The following is a 17195-nucleotide window of genomic DNA, read 5'->3' as shown; positions in this document are numbered from 1 at the left end:
TGCCACCTTCCAATAAAGTCATTTCCTGATCCCCACCCAGCTCCCTCTATGTTTCAGTGAACTTAACCACTGGCCCACCCTGTCATGCAGGGCTGCTCCTCCCACGAAGCCTCTCTAGCTCTTTCTTCCGGACTGAGGCACAGACACACCTCAACTTGTAAATTCCCTTCTTTTCCTTTAATATGGGGGAGGCTGTTGGAAAGGTGGGATTTGGGGCTGCAATGTCCAGTGGGCTGGGTTTAATGCGGCAGGCGTGGAGGCCGAAATAAAGCCCGACTCAGTCTTACGCGAACCTTCCTCCACCCTCTGTCCAGGAGCAGACTTTATACCTCCACTGAGCCTGGCTGCCTCAGGTGCTGCTTGAGGAGCTGGACGTTATGCAGTAGCTTCTTCTGGTGGCCAGCCAGGGTGATGCCCAGACCCGGCAGGTCTCTGGTGAGGAAGGAGTGGATCAGACTTGGAGCTGGGCCCTCTCCTCCTTCAATATCCCTTGCCTGGTGATCAGAATGTCTCCCCTCCCACCTCATCAACCCCACTTACTCCAGGCTGAGCTGAGCCACATCATTGAAGGTGGAGAGGCCGAACTTGGAGAAGTTGTCCTTGTAGCACTCGAGACCAATGGCCGAAAGCCAGGCCTGGGGAGAGTCCAGGCAAGGAAAGGCCAAGGCCACGGGGTTCAGAAGAGCCTGGGAAGGCCTACAGTGGGGGAGGGGCAAGCAAAACAGGTTTCCTCTTCGTCTTACTCTCTCTGCTCATTTTTCTCTTTGGTTTATATCTAGCCCTCCCTGGCTTTCCCAGGCTCCAGCCCCAAGCTTCAGACCTGTCCCCGGGGCCCCCTTCAGCCTGGAGGGTATCTGGCTTGCGGATCATCTTGTCAAATGCGGCCACAAGCTGGTCAAAGTGAGGCCGGCGGGAACGGTCCTTCTGCCAAGTGTCTAGCATCAGGAGATGGAGTCCAGTAGGGCACCCTGGAGGTGGGGGCAGCCGGAACTCTTGCTCTATTGCATTGAGCACCTGCCGGTCAAGAGGAACACGTGATGAGAAGCTATTGCTATAGTAAGGGTGTTAGAAGAGGGGGGATGGGCTGAATTCAGGTGTAGCACGAGGCTGAGATGGCAAGGGAACTACAAAATTTGGAATGTTCTGGTCACGAGGTCTTAGACTAGGAATGGCTCAGAAGAGGGTGGGTTTAGGATATGAAAGCACAGGTGGCGTCTAGGTCAAGTTCACCTCCTGCTCGCTCATGTCCCAGTAGGGCCGTTCTCCGTAGCTCATCACTTCCCACATAAGTATCCCAAAGCTCCAGACATCACTGGCCGTTGTATACTTCCCGTGTGTAATGACCTCTGGGGCTGCCCAGCGAAGCAAGGAACTTGAACCCTGAAGGGGAGAGCCAGGGGTAAACTAGTAATAACCACAGTAAGAGTCACATTCCCTGGGAAACATAGATGCTTAAATGTCTCAGGAGTCGCACATCCAGCATCTCGTTCCATCCCCTTGACCATTGTGCAGAATAGATACAAAACATGGAATCAAGGCTTCAAGCCTATGAAACTGCACAAGGTCTTGGGGCTTGAGAGTGGAGCATTGAGGATTTTATACCGTCATGCTGACTCTTCAACCCGTGTGATGCCCGCACTGATGGCAAGTAGGAGCTGGTACGAGTTTTGCGGTTCTCTTGTCTTCCTGTCCTCCCTTGCTTTTCCTTGCTTCCTTCAGACCCTCAATTGCTCTAAACGCAGGCTTCCCTCTCCTCACTATGAGACCGAGCTATTCCACCAGCGGTTCCCATAGTCTAGCTTTCCCTCCAGCATGCTGAAGAGCACTGAGCCCCCAAGGCCCTGAACTCACCTGAGGACTGTGGCCAAGTCGGGCCACCTTGCACACCAGGTGGCTGTTGACCAGCACACTTCGGGCAGAGAGTGCTCGATGCACAAAGGCGAAGCTGGACAGGTACTGCATGGCCGCAGCCACACCCCGCTGCATGGCCACCAGCTGCAGGCTACTGAACTGACCTTCCCGCTGCTGAAGAACAGAGGATAGAGGTCATCAATAGGGCAGGCACACTGCGAAACACACATCAGTGCAAGAGGGCAGTCGGGAACAAATTTGGGAATCAACATGGCCTGGGAATGAAGGATGAGGACCATGATGGCGGATTGGTTGGTAAGGAGCAGAGGCAAGGCTGTCTTCTGGAAAATGTGGGAGTTGTAAGCTTTCCTTCCTCAACCCAAGACTCTCCTCCTTCACCCGAGAAACACTGACCCTAAGGAAGCTGTCCAGGGGACCGAGCTCCATGAGTTCCGTCAGCACCATGATAGGCCGGCTCTTGGTGACAACACCTTCCAGCCTCAGGATATTGGGGTGCTGGAACTGGCCCAGCAGTGCTGCTCGGCCCAGAAAGGTCATCTTCAGGCTCTCAGCACCCCCTGCCCACAGGGCCTGGATAGCCACAGCCTGTTCCCGCCTTCCCCGTGGTTGTAGTCGGCCCCAGCGCACTTCTCCAAAGGAACCTGGAAGAATAGATACCGGTATGGAATGAAGTCAGGACGTGTTCAGCTGTGCTTACAAGGAATCACCAGGCCCTCCCAGGCATCCCTCGTGCCCCAAATACCTGCCCCAATGACTTCCTCAATCTTGATATACGTAGGGTCTACTTCTCTAGCAAGCTCTCTGATGGCCTGGCAGGGGTCCTCATATGTTGAAGGATCAATGTAATATTTTACTCCAAGCCCTGAAGAGTACAGTGTGTTATGAGGGTGTACTATAAGCATGAGCACCCAAATACCAAAGGCACACCCCACCCATCTACTTCTCAAAGATGGTGAGGAAGGGGCTCTCCCTCACCAGGCATGTGCCTTGCTCCAAGCCCACAATCCCTGTCACAATCCCTCTCCCCTTCCCAACCTGGGCTGCTGTACTGCTGCAATTGTTCCGTGTAGCCGGTCCCACGTCGCTTCCTGAGGGGCAAACCAAGAGCCTAGAATCACACCTGGTTTCTGTCAGCCTGTGTCTGCCCCAAACCACCTTGGCCCAGCAGACAACTTTCCAGCCACGGATCTGAGGACTGAGGGGGCTCGACCAGGACCCTCCTTCCCACCCTAGCAATGAACTAGCAGAAGGATATACGAGGGGCTGAAGGGCTCCTGGGGTGCCCAGTGCTTGAGTGGTACTGGGGCAGGGTGGGTAGGGATGGCAGGGGTCCTCACCGCTGGAAGATGACAGCCAGAACAGTGATGGCTGCCAGTAGAAGAAAGGCCAGCGCCCCCAGGATGGAACCAATCACCAAGGAGAGTTTCTCTGGAAGCTGGGAGGACCCCTCACCTGAGGGATCAGTGGCAGAGTCACAGGGGTGAGCCAGGCTTTCTTTGGGTCTACATGCCTCCGATGCCCCCTGGACATCCACAGCGCCACACGCACACACCTCACGCGTACCCTCATCCTTCTGAACATCCTTCCCACCCTACATATTCAAGAACTGTCCATATAGGCTTGCATTACACACATTCATGTCTGCAAACACACTCGTATTAATTCACTGTCTCCCACTTTACCCAAACAACCTCTAAAGTCAGGGGCCACCCACAGTATCCTCCTTTCCCAGAGACTCTGGTCTGAAGGCTGATGTGTCAAGATTTATGGCTTAGACAGTCTTGGAACCCCAAAATGCCCAGCTAAACTTCTTCTCACCTTGAGGTAGGGTCTGGAAATAGACTTTGCCCCCATAGGGGCCATGGCCAGCTGCAGTCCGTGCCCGCACCTGGAAGCCATAGATGTGGCCAGGGCTCAACCGTGTCACAGTGGCAGTGTTAGTCTCACTGGTCATGGTGAAGGAGTGGGATTCGTCTTCTGCCTAGGGACAACCGTCACTCACCACTTTGTCCCTGCTTTTATGCCCCATTTTCCTCTGCGATCTCCCTGGTGTCTCGGCACTTCTTGCCCCGCTCTGTAGCCAACTCCCAAGCAGGGTTGGTGCTGTGGTGGCTGAGAGCTCTCGGAGCCCTGCGGAAGCTCCTGACTCACCTGGTCGTAGTAGCGCAGCTGGTAGTCGAGGATGTTCCCATTTGTCTGCTCAGGCTGTGGCCAGGACACTGTGATGCTGTTGGCTGCCCGGCTCACCTGGTGCATCACAGGCACTGCAGAAGGGACTGAGGGGCAGAGTGGAGAATTATTGTTGGGGGGACTGGAGCCTCTGGGAGCAGCAGCACCCAAGGGTGGAGAGGACAGACTTGAGAACGTGATGTCTAACGCAGGCTGGCTGGAAAGCAGGGATGGGGAGGAGGGGAGATGAGGAGCTGAAGCAATCTGTCCTTAAGGAGAAGGAAGAGGGCTCACCTTCATGGCTGGTGCTGACATTGATGGCCGCAGCCTGGGGAGGGTCAGGGCTGAGCTCGGACACCCCATTGACGGCCTGCACCTCCAAGATGTATGGCACATGTGCTCGGAGCCCCCCAACTAACACTCGACTCTCAGTCAGGCCCCTCTGGCGGGGATCGAAATGCACCTCATCCCTGCAGCGACGACACGTGCCCCCACTGCCGGGCTCCCGGCGGCCTCCACATTCCTTGCACACAACATTAAAGAGCAGGTCCCCTCGGCCACCCAGCTCCTGAGGCAAACGCCAGTGCAGCATCAGTGCTGAGCCTTGCACCTCAAACCAAAGCTCCCTGGGAGCAGATGGAGGGCCTGAAAGGGGTGGAGGGGGGTGGGAAAATGAGGTGAAGGTGGTTAAGGGAGGAAGAAGGTCAGAGGGTGTGGGTAAGAGGGCAGAAAGTGGGGCCAGAAAGGAGGGTGGGGAAAGAGGAAGGTGTAGGGGAGGAAACAAAACAAACAAACAATACAAAGTCATTTCAAGTGAACTCCAAAGCCCTTTCATCCCCGTTGTTAAATTAGGGTCTCCCAAATCCTTACCCATTCCCAGCCTTAATGCGTTGAGCTGAGTTCAGGACTCACCAGTGCAAGGAGCCTCTGGTGGGTCGGAACTGGCTCTGTAGAAGCCCTGGAGACAAGGGCATACTGGGGCTGCAGGGTCAGGGGAGTGGCTGCGGGCTGGACATGGTGAGCAAGGGACATTCCCAGGCAGGGCCTTATAGGACCCTTCCGGACAGGCTAAGGAGGCAAAGGGGAGAAAGTGGTGTCACGTCTACTTCAGTCACCCAGCCCAGGTTTATAGCCATGTGCACAGGGTTTCCTCCATCCCCCAGAGCGGGTTTTCAGTCCTGAGACCCAGCCTCCACCTTCTGTTCCCTGGTTCACAGATGTATTCAGTCAGTTAGGGGACAGAACCCATTTCCACTTATCAATAGCTAAGTATATAGGGGGCTGGGGAGAATGCAAGCCCAGAAGTAGGAATTCCAGGTGAGGATACATTAACTCCATGTAATTATTCTTTTTAGCTTATCCACTATAACTTCCTACCTGCCTTTAGCTACCAGCTCCACAACGAACCCTTCCCTGCCAGGTACCTATGGGCACAGAGGAACCCACACAAGATAACCCAAGAACGGAGCAACTTCTGCTCTGTGTCACTTCTTGGGTCCATGGTCTTAGGTTACAAAACATGGAAATATGGAACACTGTGGCAGTTTCCAGAAATTATAGGCAAGTTCAACGCGTAAGTCTGTTGTATGCTTTAGAAAGTTAAATTGGGGAAAACGGGTCCTTTCCTCAGGTGGCTTATTTGAGATATTTTATGGATAAAATCAACTTTGCGGTGTTCAGGAGAGAAACCCAAGGCCGAGGGGTTGTGGAAAAGGCTCTCACCTTGGCAGAGCTTGTCTCCACGCGCAGGCTGGTGTCCAGGCTGGCAGCGGCAGCCTCCTACAGCTACCATCCACCTGCCTTCCCCATTGCAGTGTAGCCGCGGGGGGCTGCCCCCTGCCTGGCCTCCTACTCCGTCCTCCTCTGGTTCAGCATGAGCTACACAGGTGCCCACAGCCGCCACCAGGGAGGCCCCTCCAGCTCCACTGGCCTGCGTCTCAGGAAAGGACGCAAAGGCACGCAGAATGGAGGGACAGGTGTAGGAGAACAGCTTGACGGCCACAAGGGCCAGGCAGGCCCCCGTGTCCTGGAAGGCCACATAGAAGCCCCGCTGAGTGAGAGGACCAAAGCTGCGCTCTTTGACATTCAGCTGTAGCCCCACCCGCTGACCAGTCCGGTGGGGTCCCACAGCCCACGAGGAAGAGGAGGAAGAGGCAGGGAAGCTCTCGTCCGCCGCAATTGTGTCCACTTTGGTCCAGCGTTTGAGGTGCCAGGCTGAAACGCTGTCGGGGCTGTCAGGCTCCTCAGCCTGCCGGTAGTAAAGAGTGAAGGTCTCCCGGCAGGTGCCCCCGCTGACACCCAGGCTGGAACATGCTCGTACAGAGAAGTGAAGGCGGATGTGCGCCCTCTGGGCCCCTCGCCGCTCCACAAAGTGTGTCTGCAGCCAATTGTCCTGCCCAGCACCTGGAGGGACCCCTGCCACATGGCATGCTTCGAAGGTCCGAGTCAGCCGCCGCTGGTCATCTAGAACACTCACCTCGTCCCACTGCAAGGGGACCAGAAGAAACAATTAACTGCTAGTTTGCAGAGGGAAGTGACTATGGGACATGGTGGGGCTGTGTCTGTTCTGCTGAGATATACCATTAATGCCAAGCAAAGCAAGAGAAGGCACCCTGAAATTCTGTTCCCCACAACTGATGGGAGTCTTAACTCACAGCTTTTATCTAGGGTTTATCTAGGGTTTCCGCCCCCAATTCCACTTTCTAGGGAGCAGTGAGGGCCAAGAGGGTGGGTTCAGAGTGAAGAGTGGTGTACTCACCCCACCTGGTGGGTAGGTGAGCCAGCCAATCTCAGAGGTCTCTCCTGTGGTATCCAGCAGTACCTCTGTTCAGACATAATGGGATACACTGTGCAAAGCCCCCAGCTGGCAAGACTACTCCCACTCCATTCCATGGAAAACCAAATACTGTCCCTCCCGGATCCATTTAATTTGCCAGCAGGAGTTCAGTGGCTGTGCGGATCCCGAGTCTCAAATAGTCGATGCGAGCACAGTTCACCCTCCCTACAAGCGTCCTTAATAGAGCCACTGCTGTTCTCCACCCCCTCCCACTGAACACCTCTCCTACCTCCCCTCCTTCCTACCTTCCAGAGCCAGGACTGAGGGCCCCAGAACCAGGACCCACAGACTGCACACTATGCCCACCACTCTGCTCCCTGGCCCAGCAGTGTCCTCAGTAGCCATGAGGTATCTTCAGCACTCCCACCATCGCCTCGGCTGCCACCCTGCTCTGAGGCGGGGCTGCAGCTTTTGCAAGACCCCGGGTCTGCAGCCAAGCTTGCTTCCTAGGGAGAATTCGGGATCAAAAGAGGTAGAGAGGAGACGTCATTTTCAGTCGCGGTATAGGTGCCCAGACTTCATATCATGCCTGCTCTATAGGACTCAAACTGTCCCCGAACCAACCGTGGGCACGAGCCAGTAAACACCGACTCACCTGTGTTTGCTATGCAGTTTCCACTCTGCGGTAGAGACACATGCCATGCCCCTCTCCTCTCCTCTCCTCTTTATGTGACTATCTCAAAGCCCTCATTCGTAGAGAGGAAGGACAGCAGAGCGTTAAGCCAGCCTTACCCTTTTCGTCTGGACGGAGTTATTCCAGTTTGTTCTCTTCATTTACTCTGCACCTTTCCTCCAGCAGCCGACCTGTATGGTAGTTAAAAGTCTCTTCTCATTAAGAGTAGTTTGCCCCTATGGACATGTGGGTTCTCACTAGGACCCAGCAGTTCTGCCCTGACTACTCTAGGTTGTTTTTACAGAGACAGGGAAGCAAAGGGGACAAAGAAAGATGGCCGTGGGGTATGAAGGGAGGGGAGGTGGAGGAACAGATGTAAAAAGAGCACAGGCATAAGAGTTCTGAAAGATAAATGAGGCTGGGTTAGAAGAGGACAGAGCTATGTAGGTCTGACACTCACACGGAACAAAGGTTCTCTTCCCCAAGGGGCATGTTTTCCCTGGCAGCTTACAGAAAACTGAGCACATAGCATAAACATATGGAAGGATGCTTCTTATTTGCTCATAATTGAAGCAAGGCATGTTGAAACAGCAGTGAGAAGCCTTTCGTTACAGAGGGATGTTGGTGCCTCTACCATGCATGCATGTTACCATCCTGTTCCCCAGTGTGATGGTTTTAAGAGGTGGAGCCTTTGGGAGGTAGCTATGCAAGGAAGATTTACACCAATGGATTAGTATCCTAGGAAGAGACCCCTGTAACCTTCTCTCCAGGTTGTGAAATCACAACGAATAGAGGACAGTCTGCAATGAAGAAGGTGGTCCTTACCACAACCCAGCCATGCTGGTACCCTCATCTCTGAATATCCTCTGAATGGTGAGGAACACACTTCTGTTGCTTATTAGCTGTCATTTCTCAACTGGCGGTCCTCTGTTGTTGTAGGCTGAAATGCCTAAAATACCACTTTAACCTATGAGATTGACAACACACAGTCTGACAAGCTATGGTAAGGGTCTCTTCTCTATATTGTTCTGGAGAACGCATATTGTATACAGCATGTGGAGCATAACTGGCAATATCTCCTAGTAAATTGACTTCTGGAAGTCCTGCAGGTATTTGCATGTACTTGTTTGAACAAGGGTGGATGGATATTCATGAGCCTTGGGGGTTGGGTGATGCTGGGGATTGAACCCAGCTCCATCACCAAGTTTTGTCCTCAGCCACTGTGAACTGTTGGTAAAGGGAAAGGAAGGTAAAGTGACTGCATACCAGCAGGAAGAGAGTTGGGAAATTATGGTACATCTTAAGCACAAATATGGGCTGTGTATGTAATAACATGAAAACGATTTCCAAGTGAAAGCTATATGTGCAGAATGGTATAGAGTAAGCTTCCACTTGTTAACTTGAGAATAGGTTCTGGGCTGGATATTTAGTTAGCTTAGTGGTAGAGCATTTGCTTAACATATGTGAGGCCCTTGGTTCAATCCCATCATTAGAAATAAAAAGCAAATAAATACCTACGCATGTGGAAAAATGTTAGGGAGTGATACAGGGAAGTGATTAGGGAAGAAAGGAAATGAAAGGGACTGGGGAAATATTTTCATTGTCATCTAATTTTTATAGTAAAATAATGATGTATAATTTTTATAGTAAAATAATCTTTCATAAGTATTTATTATCTTTTGAATTTAATGATGAATTAAGATTTCTTTTAAAGATTAAAACTAGTACCTGTTTAGTAAAATGAATCAAGACAGTGCTTATGCCCTCTGAGTGATTTCTATGCTTTACCTAATATCCAGACCCTACAGGAAACTTCTGTAGCCATTGGTAGGTACAGTTCTGTACTCAGTAGCCTGCCAAGGCATGACTGCTTCACCATGGTGAAGACCAGCTCCACCGTCGGTAGTACTTTTGCCTTTCTGAAAATGTTCAAATGATAATGGTCTCAAATGTTCATGTGGCCTATAAACAAGAATAGCAAGATTCATTCATTTCTGTTGAGGAAAAAAATGAAAGGCATGTTGCTCACAATACTGAGAAAACATAGAGGGAAGCAAGCAAAACCCAAAGCCAATTGGAAGGGCAACTGCACCCTGGCTGCACGTGGCCTGGTCATCCAGTGATAGAAAAAAGTTGTATTTGTCAATGCAGCCAAAGTTAAACTGAAGCTGTACTTGACTGTGGTTTACAGAAACACATATATAATTTAATTCCTGCTCTTCTGAGTTACTTTTCTGGTAAAGATGTTATGTGTGTGTTAAGATAAAGCCTTTATTATCAATCTATGAAGCCATCCTAGAGGGAGACTTTTTGTACACACCTGGGGGGCTGATGAGTAGCAATCAAGTAGCCAGTGAACTCTTCCTCTTATCACCACTAATGCCCTGCATGTGAAATAGACAATCCACGGCCCATATAAAGATGCAGGTACTGAACAATTCCACGTAGGAAACCAGTTTGTAAGAAGCATAGATTCTCTGAAAGCGCTGTTCTGCGTGATGCCGGGATCTCTCGCAGATTAAGTAAATGCTCTAGAGAAGAACTTCAGAGCGTATGTGGCTGTGTAAATCTTTGTGATGCTGGCTCCAGCATCAATATCTGTTTCGTGAACACCGTAAAGTAAAACATGTTGGAAGTGTAATCTGACAAGTTGGCTTGTCAGAAGGGCCCAGGTCCTATCCAGAGCCCCAGTATTTGGATACTTTGATATCGAGATCAGAAGATGCCAGAGGCAGTCTTTTAAACAGTGAAGGCTACTTTACACTATGCCTAGGAGATGCTCCTCAAAATAGTCCCTTTTAGGCAGAGCATGAGTGGGTACAAAGAAGGAACAGTAAAGAAAGAGCCTTCTTACACTCACAAGCGCACAATCACGGAAAAGGAATAATTAATATTTTGTTAGCATTGTTGTTAAAACATTTTGTTTGAAAGAGAAAAGCAAGACAAAAAAAATAACAGAGAGTATCAGTTGTGCAATACGGAACATTCTAATAGATGAAGAATGATGAAATAATTGCTCGGGTAAGGTGTGCTAGGGTAGAGCCTTAGCATGCATCTTGATGACAACACAGAGCTGGTCTAGATGGTCCAGAAAATAGCAAAAGCAATGATGAAATAATGCTAAAGCCACGGAACACTCCTGTCATCAGGAATCCAAAAGAAAAAAAATATAGACACAGAACGTAGATTGTTATCCGAGCAGTTGCTTTATTTTCCTTTTATAGTTTTACTAAGAGCAAAGACATTCATATTTTAAAAAAAATGCGTGACAATCCTACAGTATTCAGCAGTATATTTTGATGCTGGCAGTGAATCTTCAGATTCAGACCCAGAATATTGAAGACTGAAAACAAGTGTATTCAGGGGGAGAAGGATTGCTGAGTCAGAGTAAAAAGTTAGACTCATTCTGGCTAAACCAACCAACCAAGTTATCTATCTATACATAAAAAGATTCACCGTGTTTCTCCATTGTCAGGATAAAAATAAAGAAAGAAGAAACCTTGAGATATGAAGTAATTGCTGTCAACTATGTCATACCACTGCAGATTCTTCTGAAGCAAGTTCCAAAGGTAGAAAAACAAGAGACAAGACAGGAGTGTTCCTCATGTCTGGAATACTAAGGAGGCAGGGCTCAGCACCTGACTTTCAAAGGTTGCTTTGCAGCTTGTAGCCACAACATCCCCCTCATTTGGTACAAGAGGAGTAGCTTGGGCACAGACAAGCATCCTGTAGCTGAAGGGGAAGAGATCAGGCTCAAGTCTCTTTGAGCCCCTCCCTCCTAGACTATCTGCGATCCGTATTTCTGCTGTAGCTCAAGAAAGGAACCGGCCAGGGTTTGGAAATTCTCAGACTTCAGCAAAGGCAATAAACTGATCCCAATCAGGAAAACATTTGTATTTCAGAAGTACAAGACGTCTTAAAAATATAAAATACCCAAAGCAGCAGAAATGTGGATGTAAACGATAATTCAGAAAAAGGCCAACAGGACAGCTTCATGTGACAAAAATCACATTCTATATGACTTTGCATTTTTCTTTTCCTCAGCCCCTTTCTGGAGTCTGTCACTTCCTCCTTTTTGATGTGATGGAGACACCAGATCACAAGCATGATACACTTGGTTTATTTTATAAGAAAATAAAGCAGGGTCTTAGGCATCGAGGCTGTATCTTCTCTTAGAAAATGGCAAAATCTAGAGATGTGTAGCATTTTTGCTCATTAGATATAGATTGCAAATTCTGTTTTCTATGAGAATAAGAGGTTGGAAAGTAAATTAAATCAGCAAATCTGTAAGAGCTTTAAAAATTAACTATGCTTAAATGAAATGCTAAATGTGATAGCTTCGTGAATAAATCCAGCTTATTTGATACTTTATGCACCACACTCTAAATTAAAAAAAAAATAACGTAAGAGAAGTCAGCTTAAAGCAAGGTATGACAGAGATATATGGATCATTAAAAGTGTTTACTGTAGGAGGATACTAGGGATGGAGAACCCAAAGTAGGGACAACTAACTCTTACACATGCCTGAATTGTTTTGTTCTTATTATAATACGCACACCTTATTTTTATAGTTCCAGCCTAAGCAAAGCAGGAATATATGAAAGGATACTTTTGAAACTAAACACATAGAGCATGTATTTGTATGTGTAATTATTCTTCCCTTTTATACCTGCCAATTTTCAGAACATATAGGAATTTTCAGCTATGAGACACGAGAGACAAAGTTGGGAATGGAAGGAGCAGAGGATGTCAGCAACAAAGGCAAAGTAACTTTTATTTCTGGGAGTTCTTTAAGCTTCTCTCCCAAGAAGATGAAGTTGTCTTCATGCTTCTCTGTCCCCATGCTGGGCTAAGGACTATGTCTACAAAGGGAAAGAGGGAACTGGGTAAGAGGAACAGGGAACTGGGTACTTGCAACATGTCAGGAGGGGCTCCCTGACACCAGAGAGAGGCTTGAGAGATTTTCATGAGGTGTGATCAGCTGCTATCCAGCAGGGACTGGGAGCATTCCCAAAGCAAAGGGCCAGTGGCTTTATGTCTCTTGCGGTTGCTGAGCTGGTTTTCACACCTGTTTGCTGCAGGGTCAGCGTGGGAGGGGTCAGCACCATAGTCTGGTCCTCTGTCCTGTTCTGCAGCTGTTAAACACCCCGGAAATTCCAATATAATCCTTGCTCAGCTTACTGCTGCAGTCTCTACCCTTTAATCTGCACCCTGGAGATCCTCTGGTGAGTGCTCTCCGTGCTCTGGCCTTGTGCCTTGAAAAGGATCCCAGGAGGCTTCAGGGCAGCCTCCAGGACAGACAGGGAAGGGATGGCTGTCCTCTGACTCTTGATCTTTTGCTGGCCAGCCCGGAGAAGTCAATTTGTGGATCATCTAGCTGAAGACAGTTCTATGACCCCAGAGACCTCCAGTCTCTAAGAATGTCCCCCAGAAGCAGCTCGCTCAAGCACGTGTGCCTCCCACTCCCAGTCTTTGCAGACAGGAGAGGCATTTAAGATGCAAGCAATGTCTAGGTCTAGCCAGCCAGCCATTGAGAATGAAGCATGCTGGCTGTTCACTGGCTGGGGTGATGATGGCACTGGAAAAGCTTATAATGGAGTGTTTGGGGACAAACAGGGATGAGCAAGAGCGATGAGTCCTGAAAGGTAATGGGAGAAAGCCCAGCCGTCCAAAAGTAGTACCTGTATCAGCGGATGGCCGGTAAAGGCTATAAGGGACTGTACGTGAGATTGGGGTGGGCAGCAGCAAAGAGCTGGGGAATGAGTGGCAGGGGTCGTAGGAGTTGCTGTCCTTGCTGTGAGCCCTGATCCATCCTTACTGCTCTCCAGGAAGAAGATTCTGCAGAAGTGCCTGGGTGAGCAAGCGTGGGGTAGAGAAAGGGGAGCCAAAGCTTCCAGCACCCTCAGATGTTACCATAGTCCTCCCACCTGCAGTGAGGAACAGCAGAGTGACAGGAAACCTTATGGCCAGGTTCAGGAGGCGGTGAAGCGCTGGAGAAATGCTATCCCAGAAAAAAGAAAAAAAGAAAAAAAAACCTGCCTTTCCATGCTCAGTCATCCAAGCATGTTATTCCCAGCAAGTTGGCAACTCCATGGTCCTTACCAATCATATGCTTGTACGATGAGTGGACCGATAGACTCAAAAGGAATCTTCTATATGTCATTAGGTATGTACTGTGGGGCGTTCGTGGCAATCTTCCTTCAGGACAAAAGGCCCATAGCTTTCAAATGTCCATAGCTGCTATGAGCAAGTGTCCCTCAGTGTCCTATTACTGGGTCAGCTTCCAAGGACAGTCCACAGTGCTACCAGTCACTCCCACTGGCCTTTCAGTTGAGAAGCATCATCTCCCCTTCTAGAACCAGCTAAGTCAAATTCCCCTGACGGGCGGAGGGCCTGGGTTAACTGATTGGGAACAGGCCGGGCAGCTCTTTTACATGGGCATTGCCAGGGACATTACAACATCAGCTATGCTGGTCCCCTGCCAGCTCCCCCAGGGATGGGAGGAGAGAGGGTGCCAGACGGCCAAGATCAGTGGGCTGGGGCAGAGGCAGGCTGGGCCAAGCACCCAGATGCATAGAGGGGGTGGAGCTGGGGCAGGAGCAGGAGCAGGAGCAGGCAGGAGACTTTGTTTGCAACTGGAGGGGGGTACTTATGGTTGGGGCTCAAAATCCAAGCCTCTATCTCCAGGTTTAAGGGGTGGGGGATATTGGTGGAGATGTAGATTGGCCCCCAGGCACCTCCCAGCAGCAAAGAGATTGGAGAGATGCCACAGGAGTCAGAGGCATGGGCAAACCTTTTCTGAACGTTCGGAGCCTGACCTTTGCGAGATTACCCCATACACACCCCCACCCCAAGCCAGAAGCAGAGGAGGGTCGCTGGAAATGTGATGAAAGAATTCTAACACCCAGGATACCCAGAATAGCGGGCATCGATGAAGGCTAGAGAACGGACGGTTCCTCAGGAACCTACTCTTGCCTTGGAGAGGTATACTCAGTACTCCCCCAGAAAACTCCCCCCACCCTCGCTGTGCTTAGGCCCAGGCTAGAGCAATCCTCTACTTTGCAAACCTTCATCCCTCAGTCTCCAGACACAGTATCCTTCGACCTCCCAAATCCCTGGCTCACCTTCCTTCCGGCCTCCAGCTCTGCAGGTCTGCGCCCCTGAGGCCCCCGTGTTGGACCTGCAGCTAGCAGCTCTCTCCCAGCGTCGTGCGTGTCCTCTCAGGTCTGAGGACCTCGCTTCTTTGCAGCCGGTGTCTGCTTGTCGCTTGGAGTCTCTGGGATTCTGGGGAGGACCCGAGGCTGCAAGCAGGGGCTGCTCCCAAGACGGGGCCCCGAGGAATCGTGCCGGGACCGGTGTCACGATCGGAGTCGCCGAGCTCTGGTCTCGGGTTCGGACGCCCGCTGCTTCGGAGCGCAGGCTGGGCAAACGCAGCCGGCCCGCCCCCTCTCGTCCCTCCCAGCCTGGCCCGCCCCTCTCCGGCCCCTCCGGCCGCCCTCTCTCTCTCCTCTTCCGGGAGCCGAGCCCGCCCTCTGGGCCTAGGACCCAAGTGCAGGGCACCCTGTACCCGCTCCCCTATGTGGCGAGCGGTGGAGACGCCAGGCGCGTCCTGGGCCCGCCCGTGTGCTGGGGAGGGTCGGCCTCCTCCTACAGGTCCTGGCCAGGGGAGGAGACGTGGGCCGGAGGATGGCACGCGCGTTAGGGTCCGGGAGGAGGCAATCAGTGGGCGCTGCTGCGAGGCGTGTTTAAAACCCTGGTGCTCGCACTGGAGCATCGGCGGAGCAAAGCGCTACTGGCTGGCGGCTGATGGCCAGGGCCGGGCAGAAGCCCAAGCGCAGCGCCCCTGGCTCCTCCTTCCCTCTTCTTTAACTCTAGGAACTCAACCAGTGGGGCTCCTACTCAGGGGTGAACCGAGGTGGGCGTGAGCAGAGAAAAGAGAAAAAGGAGGAGGTAGACGAAGAAACGAATCTCGGGTCACGGGAGGGCAGGACAGCCAGAGAGAGTGCGGGCGTCTGGGGAGGAAATCGTCCCCGTGCTAGCTTCAAACTTGTATCTCTTTCTGTGCCTGCATCTGGGTCAGCATTAGGGCCTCTGACTCCAGCCTCCTTCCCTCGCTCCATCCTCCTCAAAGACAGGAAAGCCTGGGGCGGAGTCCGGGAATTCTGATGTCTTTGCTTGGCTCAGACATGGCTTGGACAAGTCCCTGCACCTCTGGGTGCCACCTCCCTGGCGCGCGCTCCTCAGAGAACCTCCCCACAGCGATGAGAGGCGGTGGAAGGTGTACTCAGTCGATGCCTGGAAGCAGGGGCGGGACAGAGCGGGTGCGCTTCTAGGGAGAAACGTTTCTGCCCACCCCTAACCAATTCTAAACTGAAGGATTGGATTGGGGGGTCTATTGTTTGGGTCCCGCCGAGCTGGGCTGCAGCCTTCGCACGAAGTGTTGCTACCACCTGCTGGTTCTTTTAGGGAACACAAGCACCTGGTAAATTCCTCGGACCCATTTTCTTCTCCCCTCATCACCCTGTCCCATCTTATCCCCTTCCCCTTTCATTTATTCAAAAACATGCTTATGAAAGCACTAGCTGCATATGGGCTGATCGCAACTGGTACTTAAAGAGCATTTAGAAACTAATGAAAATTGTGAAATAGACTATGAGCCAACACGCACAAGAAACCAAACAATGAAACTCGTTGAGGCACTGAGAGAGAAACAGGCTTTAATGAATTGGCTGAATGAGTGATAGAAAGATAAAGATAAATAACGAGTCCCCACTTGGGCAGGAGGTTGTTCGCTCATAATATCGAGGGTCAATTAATAAGCCTGATTAAATTTAATGACCTGCGTTTGGACCTCATTAAAACTCCAATTACACTGGTGTGTCTATAATGCTTGATTCTTCCATTTGTTGTGAAGCTCTCTGATAAAGGGCTGTGGTCAGCTCTTTCCAAAGCTTTCAACAACTGAAAAAAAGGCCCAAATCCTCATCATATGCATTAATAGATAATTCTACCATGTATCTACCATTACATCATCCAGACATCTATGTATTTTCTTTTATCCATCTAGCATGCTGCTTATGCTCTCACTAAACATATACCCTATACCTCAAGCTCTTCCTAGATGTACTAACAATATGCCTGGAAACTTGAAAAAGTACTAAAGTACATAAATAAAGTATGTTTAAACATATTCACAAATCTAAATGTAGCTATTTCTTTATGAAGCCTAGCAGTTCCAGCATAAATTTGTATCACATCACAGATTGTTATTAAAATAAAATAAAATATTTGCTTTCTTTTTATTTATGACATATTACAAATGCCATTTTCTTTTATTCATACTTAAGTGGTTAGGTTTTTCTTCTTCTTAAGAAAATCTGAGGGCATCTAGTTTTCAAAGAAAACACCACCAGGATGCATAGAAGATTAAATTTACTATTACAATTGGTCTTATCTCCCAACCTACATATTTCCAAACTAGGCTTTTCTATATTTTATTGTGTAAGAGTGTTTTGCCTCCAGGTATGTATGCTTGGTCCCAGAAGCCAGAAGAGGGCATCAGATTGCCTGGAACTGGAGTTACAGAAGATTGGGAGCCATCACGCCGATGCCAGGAATCAAACCTGGGTCCTCGGTAGGAGCAGCAAGAGTTTTTAACCACTGAGCCATCTCTCCAGTCCCCAAGCAGGTGTCAATAGTGGGTAG

The 17195-nt window shown here is 50.2% G+C and overlaps 1 protein-coding gene across 1 annotated transcript; it reads right to left on the bottom strand.

Annotated features, from left to right (window-relative positions):
- Positions 1-155: 155 nt before the first annotated feature.
- Ephb6 (EPH receptor B6) lies at positions 156-14914 on the bottom strand. Its single transcript, XM_038319208.1, has 18 exons — positions 14615-14914; positions 7610-7681; positions 7123-7323; positions 6800-6864; positions 5764-6526; positions 4954-5109; positions 4336-4686; positions 4024-4148; positions 3691-3853; positions 3210-3324; positions 2908-2960; positions 2615-2734; positions 2266-2513; positions 1852-2025; positions 1231-1380; positions 821-1014; positions 541-696; positions 156-432 (listed from the first exon to the last, which is right to left on the bottom strand). The coding sequence occupies exons 3-18, from the start codon at positions 7220-7222 to the stop codon at positions 324-326; spliced, it is 3042 nt and encodes a 1013-aa protein (XP_038175136.1). The 5' UTR covers positions 7223-7323; positions 7610-7681; positions 14615-14914; the 3' UTR covers positions 156-323.
- Between the last annotated feature and the right edge of the window lie 2281 nt (positions 14915-17195).

Source organism: Arvicola amphibius, chromosome 2 (assembly GCF_903992535.2).
Source record: "Arvicola amphibius chromosome 2, mArvAmp1.2, whole genome shotgun sequence".
Lineage (NCBI taxonomy): Eukaryota > Metazoa > Chordata > Mammalia > Rodentia > Cricetidae > Arvicola > Arvicola amphibius.
This window is presented reverse-complemented; position numbering and strand designations above follow the sequence as displayed.